The sequence below is a fragment of the Bos grunniens genome, chromosome 10 (assembly GCF_055505025.1).
Source record: "Bos grunniens cultivar Pamir isolate PY7600 chromosome 10, Bosgru_T2T1.0, whole genome shotgun sequence".
In the NCBI taxonomy this organism is placed as follows: Eukaryota; Metazoa; Chordata; class Mammalia; order Artiodactyla; family Bovidae; genus Bos; species Bos grunniens.
Window position 1 is genome coordinate 76164279 of NC_141174.1, and position 13331 is coordinate 76177609.

Here is a 13331-nt window from a genome sequence, read left to right on the forward strand (position 1 = left end):
AGCTGTTTTTCTTTTCAGTTTTTTCCATTAATAGTAATCAAGAAGCTCTGAAAACAATTAAGTGGAATAATTGCATGACATTTTTTTCCATAAGACCAGTTATTTTGTTTTCTTACCCTGCTACCAAATTTGGGTGAAGGAGGAAAATATATGTATTTCAAGAATCTCAGGCTTTTTAAATTGTCCAAAATAGGACTGTAACATAACATATGACTTGTGAAGATTCATTGTCCTTACTGGTCTTTGCCCAGAATCTTGATAAAGTTGTTCTAAATAATAAAAGAACAATTGTGAATGAATCACTCACCTGCTTAAAATATTAAGATGAATTCTTACTTCAAATAGAATAGAATAAAACTTTTTATTTTGGTATAAAAAGCATTATTTATATGACACTCTAGCCATATATAACTTAAGAACTAAATCTCTCATACTTATTCCTTACTCCAACCAGGCTGGTGTTTCCTTTATGTTCTTGAATAAGATAGCATGTTTGTTTTCTTGTTATTATAATTTTCCCATATTGACAACAATGGTACCTGGCAATGGGAAGCACTCAATGAAAAACAATATTTTTTTTTTACTTTTCTTTTTTTTAATATTTTATTTTATTTTTTAACTTTACAATATTGTATTGGTTTTGCCATACATCAACATGAATCCGCCACAGGTATACACGTGGATATTTTTTAAATAAGTGAATGATTTTCAGCCAGAATTTCCCCTTCAAGACTTCTTATTATAAAGTCCATTCAACAAACCATGTGTTGACTCAATATCTTCCTCATGGAAGCTTTTACTTCCTGGTTGCGAAGGGTATAAATCACAGGATTCATCAAAGGAAAGATCACTGTGTGGAAAAAGGAAACCACCTTGTCTGCTGATAAGGCTGTGAAGGGACGAGTGTAGATAAAGATGGCAGGCCCAAACATGAGAAGTATAATAATGACATGAGTGGTGCACGTGGACAGTGCCTTGCTCTTCCCCTCAGAGGAGGAGCCATGTACACGGCAGAGGATGACTGCATAGGAGGCCAGAAGGCCCAGGAAGCACAGGAGGGTCATCAGACCACTGTTGAAGACCATCAGCAGCTCCACCACAAAGGTGTCAGTGCAGGCCAGCTTGATGACCTGTGGCACATCACAGAAGAAGTTGTCCAGTCGGTTTGGACCACAGAAGGGCAAGCGGAGGATGAGGGCCACTTGGATAATGGAATGAACAAAGCCTCCAAGCCACAGAGCCAACAGCAAGGCATAGCAGGCTCTAGGGTTCATGACAGTCGAATAGTGTAAAGGACGACAGATGGCAATGTAGCGGTCAAAGGCCATCACAATTAGGAGTAGCATCTCCCCTCCTCCAAGGAAGTGCAAGAAGAAGAGCTGAGTGATGCAGCCTCTATAGGAGATCACCTTCTTCTCAGAGAGGAAGTCCACCAGCATCCTGGGAGCCACAATGAAGGAGTAGGATGCATCCAGGAAGGCCAGGTTGCCCAGGAAGAAGTAGAGGGGGGCCGTGAGACTGGGGTCTGACCTGATGGTGAGGATGATGAGGAAATTTCCAGGGAGGATGATGAGGTAGAAAATTAAGACTAGTGTGAAGACCAGGAGCTGAACATCTTGAGACTGGGTCAGACCAGCAAGGATAAATTCAGTTACCACAGTACTATTCTCTCTCTCCATTGTCTCTGCCTGAAGTACATAAAGAAGCAGTTTATTGTTATTACAATTTCTTACATCTAGACTTGGACTGTTCTCTAGGTAAAAATATCTGACAAACTTACCACGTTAGTTATAAACAATATGTCTTAAGTAATTTTTTGGAACATGTACAAAGAGACACAAAAACCTTGACAAAACGCTAGTGACTTAGTCACTAGGAAAGAAAGACACAAAGAGAGAAGTATGAATGAAAAATAAGAGGAACGTAATAGAAAGGAAAAAACAAGAAAACAAAACAATATGTACAGTGGTTTGTTATGGTACATATTTTAAGAAATATTAAAATATCTGCTTTACATGTCTCAAGAACTGAATGGAATGACTAATATACAGGTACTACCATCCACAGATGGAATTTTTGAAAATCTTCCTTTAAAATGTCAGCGTATATATGTATAGAAACACTGCATGTATGCATGCATGCACACACACACACACTCAGAGGCAAAGTGAGACTTACACAAAATTGTAATAAAAAAATATCTTGTAGGGCCTCCAGTTAGCCTCTCTGCTTACTTCTTAACTTGTCTCTACTTCCACAGACACTTATCTCAATATTCATTCCATCACCTGTAAATAAAAATACACCCGAGAAACCCAGGAATGCAGGTGAAGAGTTCCCTCTATTTCCTTTTAGGTTCACTGCATCCCACAAGCTCACTCAGAGTTGATGTGAGTGATGTGTCATTTCATGATGTGTCAGCATTGGATGATATCCCTAAGACATGAGAAGATTTCTGAATGTTTTTATAATTGAGAGTTATAGGCTCTCCCACTCTGCCTATTTCTTGTCATCTCTGTTTTTTCACTGTTTTCCAACAAAAGGATTCCATGCTACCTGACATACTTGATCCATTCTCTTCCCATATCCTGTTCTTGTCTATGTATTTCCCTGACTGTGATTCCAAAATGGTGCTTCGCATCAATCCAAAGACTATATGTGTCAGGTGAACATTTCTCTAAGTAAAATAAAATACATTTCCAAAAAAATACGTACAAATTATGACCATCATCAGAATAAAAAATTATATGTTAGCCACATTAGTGGGAAAACTGTTGCCAGGCTGAGGATGTCCCCGGTGGCTCAGTGGTAAAGAATCTGTCTACCAATGCAGGAGACATGAGTTTGATCTCTGGCCCAACATGCTGCTGTGTATCTAAGCCCATGTACAAGTACTGAGCCTGTGCTCTAGAGCCAAGTACCACAACTACTGAGCCTACACGCCACGACTACTGAAGCCCAAATACCCTAGAGCCTATACTCCACAACAGGAAAAGTCACCATTGTGAGAAGCCCATGTACCTCCCTCAATTCAAGCAGAGTAGACCCTGCTTGCTGCAGCTAGAGAAAAGCCCACATAGCAATGAAGACTTAACACAGCCAAAAATAAATAAATAAAGTTATTTTGAAAAATAGCACAAGAATCTTGAAATAAATATATATTTTAAAAAATAAAAAAGGAAGAGGCTGAAAGAGAAATCTAAATTCTCACCACTATATCCTTAATCTTCTTTAGCCCTTCAGCTAATTAAGAGATGCATCTGACTCTGGCAGTGATGACACAATAGAGGAATAGGAAGGCCAGGAAGACAGCCTCCTTCACTCTTTGGGCAGAGACACAAACATCATCAGGCAACGCTGTACTTGCCTTGAGGGCAAACTGTGGTCAGACCAGCTCTTGGAGCTAGACGTTCCCCGTCTCTGAACATTTCTTCATGCTTCCTTTCTCATTTTCTCTCTTTTCTCTTTCTCTCCCTTTTTATTCATCAAGAAGCCTTTCATTTCCTAATTTATTTTATGAGCTCAATTGCAGTTTGTTTTTCCCCTATTAATTTATTGTCTCTCATTTGCTCCTAATTTTCTTGACTTTTTATTTTGCTTTCTTTAAATCTCACTCTTTATCATTTTCTCTTCTTTCTTCCATTCTTTTATTCAGATCCTTTCATGCTGAAAGGTTTTCACTCTCTCCACTTCTCATGTTCATTGTTACTCCTTTATGTGTCATGCCTGTCTTGCTATTTTATTTTAAAGAGCATCACTGTTGTTTCCTTTCAAGCAAGAATGAGCAATGTGTATGCTTTCCATCATCTTCCATTCTAAACATTTGGTCTACAAAAGAATAATTCAGTATGGAGTACTAACCATTTTCCCAGATTTCAGGGAGAAATATCAATAACCTCAGATATGCACCACACTTACGGCAGAAAGAGAAGAACTAAAAAGCCTCTTGATGAAAGTGAAAGAGGAGAGTGAAAAAGTTGGCTTAAAGCTCAACATTCAGGAAACTAAGATTGTGGAATCCAGTTCCATCACTTCATGGCAAATAGATGGGGAAACAGTGGAAACAGTGGCAGATTTTATTTTTTTTTTAGCTCCAAGATCACTGCAGGTGGTGACTCCAGCCATAAAATTAAAAGACTCTTACTCCTTGAAAGAAAAGTTAAGACCAACCTAGATGGCATATTAAAAAGCAGAGACATTATTTTGCCAACAAAGGTCTGTCTAGTCAAGGCTATAGTTTTTCCAGTAGTTGTGTATGGATGTGAGAGTTGGACTATAAAGAGAGCTGAGCACCAAAGATTTGATGCTTTTGAACTGTAGTGTTGGAGAACTACACTTGAGAGTCCCTTGGACTGCAAAGAGATCCAACTAGTCCATCTTAAAGGAAATCATTCCTGAATACTCATTGGAAGGACTGATGCTGAAACTCCAATACTTTGACCACCTGATGCGAATAACTGACTCATTTGAAAAGACCCCGATGCTGGGAAAGATTGAAGGCAGGAGGAGAAGGGGATGACAGAGGATGAGAAGGTTGGATGGCATCACCAACTAAATGGACATGAGTTTGAGTAAACCACAGGAGTTGGTGATGGACAGAGAAGACTGGCATGCTGCAGTCCATGGGGTCGCAAAGAGTCAGACATGACTGAGTGACTGAACTGAACTAACCATTTTCTCTTGAATGAAGACATTTCTTTTCAATTTACAAAACCTTAACCATTCATTAACTGCTATCCATTTCCTCATTTTTTTTCTGCTTGTAAATGAACCTGATAAAATGAGTTGATTATCTTCCTTAAGAAAAATAAATCTCATTACTATCTCTCTAATGAAATGAATATATTTAACAATTTTTCCAAAGCTTTGAGTACAACATCTGTCATCATATTAATTGAAGCTTGTAAATTATTTAAACATATATTAACAAGTTTACATATTCTGAAAAATGTCGCTTAGGCGACATGATCAAATGTTTAATTGATACTTATGCTAATAATGAATATATAAACCATCAAACAAATGAATGCACCTTCAATAAGGAATTCCCTCATCAATAGAACAGATTGATTATAAATTATCTATAAATATCCTTCAAATGCTAACTTTCTAGACAATGTCCTAACTGAATTTGATTTGGAATCATTTTATCTGATTATGATGACTCACCTCAGCAATTCATTAACTCTTGACCCTGGACAAGTCACTTAGATTTCAGAAATCTGAATTTTCATTCAAGAAATAGAATAATGAGTTGACTCTGACAAGGGTTATATCAGGATCAAATTGAGCTGATGATGGTAGTAATAGCTCATTTAAGTACGTTTAAAGAAGAGCTAAAAACCTGGAAAATATTTAGACATTAAATGGTACCTCTAATGAACGGACACATTGCCACTAGAGCCTCTGTAAATGTCTTTAAGATGAACTCTGGGTAATGGTAGCTGCACAAACCTGAGTGATTAAATAGAGATAAGAAACTGTGGAGGTGAAAAAGACTTCATATAAAATTCCTGTTTTTACAGGAAACTATTCTGTTTCACAACTTTCTATCTAACCATCAAAAACCCTGTTTTGATAAATAACAGAATCACAGGCAACACAGGAATTTCTCAAATATGTTGAGTATGGAAAATAAGATCTGGGCTAATGTTCTGCAAAACATAAAATCTGTGAATGCAAAACATAAAATCTGTGAAGCTTTTCTCTGGAACACTTGGCCTACCCTCTTTGCATCTTCTTCATCTGTACTGTAAAAAGAAAAGAAAATATATCAGTCATTTACATGCTTCTTGGTTTTAAATGAGATGTCAACTCTGAAAGCTATTGATCATTTCACATAATTATGGAAATAGAATGAAAGTGTTTGTCCACCATTAAAGTAATTCTTTCAATTATCAAAAATAAATGGAAATCTATTGGGGAGAGGGTAGAAAATGCCACAGTCATGAATTTAGACCTAAGCCTCTGAATATTCCTGCTCAAACTCTGACCTTTAGTCCATTGCATTTCAAGGCAGCCAATGAACCAGCAGAATAGTTACAGTATTTTTCTACTGTCCTCTCCTTGTTTCTCAAAAATATGAATAGCTCCCAAACTTCAGAAATCTGAATCTCCAAGTTTTACATAACTCTCATGATGTTGCCTTCCTCCCCATTCCCATAAAACATTAACTGACCATCCTTGTCATTGTTCATAAATATTTGTCATCACATAGAGAACATTAGATTTTGAAATCTCCTCTCTTTATGATGCAATGGAGAAAGTCCTTTGGAGATTTGAGACTGCCACAACCCTGCTGACTATTTCCAAAGGGAGTGATTAGATTGTCAACTGAATTTGGCAAGGAAAATACCAGAGCTTTGTAAAGGGCAAATATTTTAGAATATGTCATCTACTGCCCCAGGGAGTTAATCCTGAATTCTGATACCAAAATCCTATCAGTGACTGAAATAGTACAACTTTGTTTGGAAGTCTATTAGATCAAAAGTAAACAGAAAGTTAAGAAAAGTTTATTTACATCTTATAATAAAATCAAAAAGAGAAAAAAATGTAAATAAATGATGAGAGATTGTTGATATGTATACCAAGGAAGCAAGCAGAATCAGGTTGAGGATGAGACATGTGAATTATTGCCTCAGATGCAAAATTTACCCTGATACCAAAACCCCTAGTAATCAAGGTAAATAAAAATTTAGTGCAATGTTTAAAAGTCAGAGTTAATGTAAAAATTATGAATATCAACTTTTCAAAATAAAGACTCTAACATTACAAATGTTTCCTTTTATCTCAGGTTCCAATATGGCTCAAAATGGCAATATTACTAACCCAGCATTTATTTAAAATTTAGTGTTTATTTTGTTTATCATAGTTTTGTAAAATTAATTTTGTTTTTTTACAATATCAAGTAGACCTAGAGAATATTATGCTTAGTGAAATGTCAGACAAATACTGTATCATATAATTTATATGTAGAATGTTAACTACTAATGAATGTTTATGCTAAACAGAAACAGACTCACAAATATAGAGCACAAACTAGTGGATATCATAGGGACAGGGCAGATTAGGGGTGTGGGATTAGAAGATACAAACTCATATGTATAAAATAAATTAGCAACAGGATATATGATAGCACAGGGAATTATAGCCATTATCTTGAAATAACTTTTAATGGTGTGTATCTGAATCAGTATGCTATACACTTGAAACTAATAAAATATTGTCAATCGACCCCACTTCAAAAATTTGATTAGAATATTGTTTATTACTAAATTTTTGTCACTCCCTTAGATTTTTCCCTCAAGGCATATGCATTACTCATTCCTCTATCTTCACCATCAGTCTGACCCTAAAAGCAAATAATGTGGTCAAGTCAGTAATGAGTATGTAAGATTCAGCATGTTGCTGGTTCCTGGTGATGTAGACATAGCAGACAGAATATGAACAATGCTCATAAAGATATTCAAAGCCTAGTACTTCTTAGAAAAAAGAACTGTGTGGTGTAAAATGTATCACTTCCTCAAAGATGAGTGACCTCCTAAATAGGATATGAAAAAATGTATCCTGATCTTGGTATTTGTTGTTTACTCACTTTTTCTTTCCTCAGCGAAAACAAGGAGTGGAGAGGTATTGTTTTTTTTTTCATTGACTAATACTAAAATAAAAAATTAATTAAAATTCAGAGTAATTAAATACAACGTAATTTAGTCTTGTTATATCTCATTGTTGTATTCATTGTTTTGCTTTAAAAGGAAATCTGAGTTTGTGTGTCACTTCAAAACCAAATCACTAAACACACATTTTTGTAAACTAAATAAAATTCATAATCAAATATGTATTTGTTCTAATCTGTTTTCATCTCAAGGACATAGTGTGAGAAATTAAAAAAGAGAAGAGAGAAAAGATAAAGAAGTACAAGGTTAGAATGACCAAAACTGAACAAGAAAACAGGGAAAAGAAAGACTCATGGAGACATAAATGGAAAGACAATTATAAAATGTTCAAAGGTCAAGAGACAGAGAGACACTGGTCTGTAATACACGTTCCACAAATCCACAAACTACAAAAGGAAACCAGTGATAAAGAGGCCTGTATATAGGAAAAAGAAAATACACAGGGTTAGATATGCACTTCAGTGGAGTAAGAGCCCCACCTTGAAGTAGGTTAGAGTTCTGCCTCCCAAAAGACTTTGACTTTGAAAATTGTGATGTTTTCCATAATTATAAACATAATCTGAGGCTTTCCTCACTTCTTTTTTTTTTTAATTTTATTTTATTTTTAAACTTTACACTATTGTAGTAGTTTTGCCAAATATCGAAATGAACCCGCCACAGGTATACATGTGTTCCCCATCCTGAACCCTCCTCCCTCCTCCCTCCCCATACCATCCCTCTGGGTCGTCCCAGTGCACCAGCCCCAAGCATCCAGTATCGTGTATCGAACCTGGACTGGCGACTCGTTCCATATATGATATTATACGTATTTCAATGCCATTCTCCCAAATCATCCCACCCTCTCCCTCTCCCACAGAGTCCAAAAGACTGTTCTGTACATCAGTGTCTCTCTTGCTGTCTCATATACAGGGTTATTGTTACCATCTTTCTAAATTCCATATATATGTGTTAGTAACTGTATTGGTGTTTTTCTTTCTGGCTTACTTCACTCTGTATAATAGGCTCCAGTTTCACCCACCTCATTAGAACTGATTCAAATGTATTCTTTTTAATGGCTGAGTAATATTCCACTGTGTATATGTACCACTGCTTTCTTATCCATTCATCTGCTGATGGACATCTACGTTGCTTCCATGTCCTGGCTATTATAAACAGCGCTGCGATGAACATTGGGGTACACGTGTCTCTTTCCCTTCTGGTTTCCTTAGTGTGTATGCCCAGCAGTGGGATTGCGGATCATAAGGCAGTTCTATTTCCAGTTTTTTAAGGAATCTCCACACTGTTCTCCATAGTGGCTGTACTAGTTTGCATTCCCACCAACAGTGTAAGAGGGTTCCCTTTTCTCCACACTCTCTCCAGCATTTATTGCTTGTAGACTTTTGGATCGCTGCCATTCTGACTGGCGTGAAATGGTACCTCATAGTGGTTTTGATGTGCATTTCTCTGATAATGAGTGATGTTGAGCATCTTTTCATGTGTTTGTTAGCCATCTGTATGTCTTCTTTGGAGAAATGTCTATTTAGTTCTTTGGCCCATTTTTTGATTGGGTCATTTCTTTTTCTGGAATTGAGCTGTAGGAGTTGCTTATATATTTTTGAGATTAGTTGTTTGTCAGTTGCTTCATTTACTATTATTTTCTCCCATTCTGAAGGCTGTCTTTTCACCTTGCTTAGTTTCCTTTGTTGTGCAGAAGCTTTTAAGTTTAATTAGGTCCCATTTGTTTATTTTTGCTTTTATTTCCAATATTCTGGGAGATGGGTCATAGAAGATCCTGCTGTGATGTATGTCGGGGAGTGTTTTGCCTATGTTCTCCTCAGGAGTTTTATAGTCTCTGGTCTTACGTTTAGATCTTTAATCCATTTTGAGTTTATTTTTGTGTATGGTGTTAGAAAGTGTTCTAGTTTCATTCTTTTACAAGTGGTTGACCAGTTTTCCCAGCACTGCTTGTTAAAGAGATGGTCTTTAATCTATTGTATATTCTTGCCTCCTTTGTCAAAGATAAGGTGTCCATATGTGCATGCATTTATCTCTGGGCTTTCTATTTTGTTCCATTGATCTATATTTCTGTCTTTGTGCCAGTACCATACTGTCTTGATGACTGTGGCTTTGTAGTAGAGCCTGAAGTCAGGTAGGTTGATTCCTCCAGTTCCATTCTTCTTTCTCAAGATCGCTTTGGCTATTCGAGGTTTTTTGTATTTCCACACAAATTGTGAAATTATTTGTTCTAGCTCTGTGAAGAATACCGTTGGTAGCTTGATAGGAATTGTATTGAATCTATAGATTGCTTTGGGTAGTATACTCATTTTCACTATATTGATTCTTCCAATCCATGAACATGGTATATTTCTCCATCTATTAGTGTCCTCTTTGATGTCTTTCACCAGTGTTTTATAGTTTTCTATATGTAGGTCTTTTGTTTCTTTAGGTAGATATATTCCTAAGTATTTTATTCTTTCTGTTGCAATGGTGAATGGAATTGTTTCCTTCATTTCTCTTTCTGTTTTCTCATTATTAGTGTATAGGAATGCAAGGGATTTCTGTGTGTTGATTTTATATCCTGCAACTTTACTATAATCATTGATTAGTTCTAGTAATTTTCTGGTGGAGTCTTTACGGTTTTCTATGTAGAGGATCATGTCATCTGCAAACAGTGAGAGTTTCACTTCTTAACCTTCATCCCAATATGTAAGACAAAATTAATATGAAGGTCTAAGCTAGTTCTTAGAGGCTTTTTAAAATGGGATCTTTTTATTTTAAAAAATATTGATATTATTTATCTCTATTACTGAGTTTTTTGACACATCCTTAGATTTTTGCACTGAACTCAATTAACTTATTGGGTGTCTCCCCTGAGCCTGGAAGTATTGTGTCAACAGTACAGTACAGACAAGAGAAAAGTCCTTTCCTTTAGAATTTTACATTCTAATTCAGGGAGACAGACAATAAGCAAGCAAGCAGGAAAGAAAACATCAGATAGTAATGAATGTTAGAAAGGAAATATAGCAGAGTGTGAGTTGGAGAGAGCTTGGGAAAGAGATTGGTGTTTTAGAAAGGATGGTCAGAGAGGATCTTTCTGAGGAGGTTTCATTAAAGTAAAAGCTGAGTGTCTAAAAGAAGCCATTCCAGTAAGTGGTAATCAAAAAGAAAGATCTGTATATCAAGCAATAATATCCACCTTTTTCTGAAAAGGCTAGTAGTCTTCTCTTTTCCAATTTAAAAAGTAAGGAAGATCTGGTGTGTTGAGGAATAGAAAAGGGGTCAAAGTGCCAAGAGAGTGAAAAAATTTATACAGAGAGAAAATTCCTTCCCATTTTTTATCCCCCAACACAAACTTCACAATAGGAAATAGCTATTACTCTTGTGCATCTTCCCCAAAGCATTATGCATATAAAAACTAATGTCATTATACAGTCTTTTCTCTATATTAATTTAAAAAAGTGATAAATATGCAAAAGTAGGGTTTGTTTAAATAAATTTTAATAGCTGCATACAACTTAATACAGGCATTTAAAGTATAATATGTATGTATAACATATACATTCATGCATAATATAGGTTCCAGAATATTTTTAAAAAAGCAATTTAAAAAATAACATATATAATATGTCCTTATATTTAGACAATGTTCAGTCACTAAGTCATGTCTGACCCTGCGAACCCACAGACCGCCACACACCAGGCCTCCCTGTCCTCCACTATCTCCCAGAGATAGTCCTCTGGGAGATAATGGAGCACCATCTCCACTATCCTCAGAATTTGCTCAGATTCATGTCCTTTGAGTTGATGATGCTATCTAACCATCTCATCCTCTGACACCCTCTTTTGCCTTCAATCTTTCCAGCATCAGGGTCTTTTCTAATGAGCTGGCTGTTCTTATCAGGTGTTATATATGTTTCATCAATTCCTTTCTACCACAAAGTCAGTTTTTAAAATTATTATTATTATTAACATAATCACATTAAGTAAAACTCTATATTGGTTCCTATTTAAAATTTTTCAAGTTAGCTTTGTACAATAAGAAATCATAATGCATGCATTACTCATTCAGTTCTTACTAGCCATTATTGAGAATCTATCAGAGCAAGTCATTGTGATGAAACACAAATTTAATAGTACAAACTCTAATTTCAAAGAAGATAGAAATTTTAAACACAGACACATATAAAATAATGGTAAAATCTTTGTAAAAGAACAGCTAGAGTATCATGAGAGCAAAGAGAAGTAAACACTGGTATGGGCGTTGGAAATATATCAAGAAGCAGGAAGCACTATGGTTCAGTCTTCACTGAAACGTTCATCAGCAAGAGGTAAAGGAGAACAGTGTGCAAAGTCATTGAAGGATCAAACTCCCTTCCTGTGCTGAAACAGTAACAGGCAAGACTGGAAAAGTGGGTAATTTCTAACAGATTATATTTGATTAAGTTTACAATTCATTGGAAGAAATTCAGGAGATAATCCATGAGATGCTGTTTTACAAAATTGACAATTTCTCAGCTATGTTGTGGAGAAGGCAATGGCACCCCATTCCAGTACTCTTGCCTGGAAAATCCTATGGACGGAGGAGCCTGGTAGGCTGCAGTCCATGGGGTCACTAAGAGTTGGACACGACTGGGCGACTTCACTTTCATTTTTCACTTTCATGCATTGGGGAAGAACATGGCAACCCACTCCAGTGTTCTTGCCTGGAGAATCCCAGGGACGGTGGAGCCTGGTGGCCTGCCGTCTATTGGGGTCGCACAGAATCAGACATGACTGAAATGACCTAGCAGCAGCAGCAGCAATGTTGAGCTATTATTGCTGTGTCCTGTAGATAGATCATGAGAATTTTTCAATATTTTTCAAAAGTACACTCTTGTTTTAAATTCAAAACTTATGATGGCATTCAACATGACAGGTATTAATCTGATAGATTTATTCTGGGACATAGGACAAATTTCAAACTTTTAAAAACTGAGATCATATCAAATATGTTCTTAGACTACAATAGAATTAAACTAGAAATGTATTAGGCATATTCTCAAAACTTTAGGAAAAAACACACTCTGAATAACTCACGAGTAAGAAAATCAAAGTTGAAATTAGAATATATTATTAATGGAATGCAAATGAGAACACAACATAAAAAATATGCAATATGTAGATAAAGTAGTGCTGAGAGGGAAATTTGTAGCAGCAACTGATTTTATTTAAAAAGTTTGTAAGAAAGAATTTAAATCAATAATTTAATCTCCAAATTTAGGAAAAAAACATAAAATTAAATCCAAAGAAAGAAGAAACTAAATAATATAGATAAAGAAAGAAATATATAAATTTCTTAAATTGAGAAAAATAAATGAACCCAAAAGCTAGTTCCTTGTAAAGAACAATAAAATTCAGAAAAATTTAGCCACATTTTCAAGGGGAAAAAGAGATTACACAAACTAATAATATCAGGAGTTAAAAAAAACAATTATTATGAATATTACAGAAATTTAAAGAATGCTAATGGAACATTCTGAGCAATTTCATGCCAATAAATTTGATAACTTAGCTCGAATGCACAAAATCCTAAGACCATTAATTACCAAAACTAACTCAAGAAGAAACAGATAACTTGAATTGCTGTATATTTACTAAAGAAATTTAATTTGTACTTTAAAATCTTCCCACAAAGGA

The 13331-nt window shown here is 35.6% G+C and overlaps 1 protein-coding gene across 1 annotated transcript; it reads right to left on the reverse strand.

The window, feature by feature from the left end:
* Positions 1–752: 752 nt before the first annotated feature.
* Positions 753–1691, reverse strand: LOC147364908 (olfactory receptor 4N5-like). The gene has a single exon (XM_086322108.1). The coding sequence runs from the start codon at positions 1677–1679 to the stop codon at positions 753–755; it is 927 nt and encodes a 308-aa protein (XP_086178234.1). The 5' UTR covers positions 1680–1691.
* Positions 1692–13331: the final 11640 nt, after the last annotated feature.

Excerpts from the sequence above, each read along its gene's own strand:
- LOC147364908 (XM_086322108.1), bottom strand. The coding sequence starts at position 1,679 with ATGGAGAGAGAGAATAGTACTGTGGTAACTGAATTTATCCTTGCTGGT.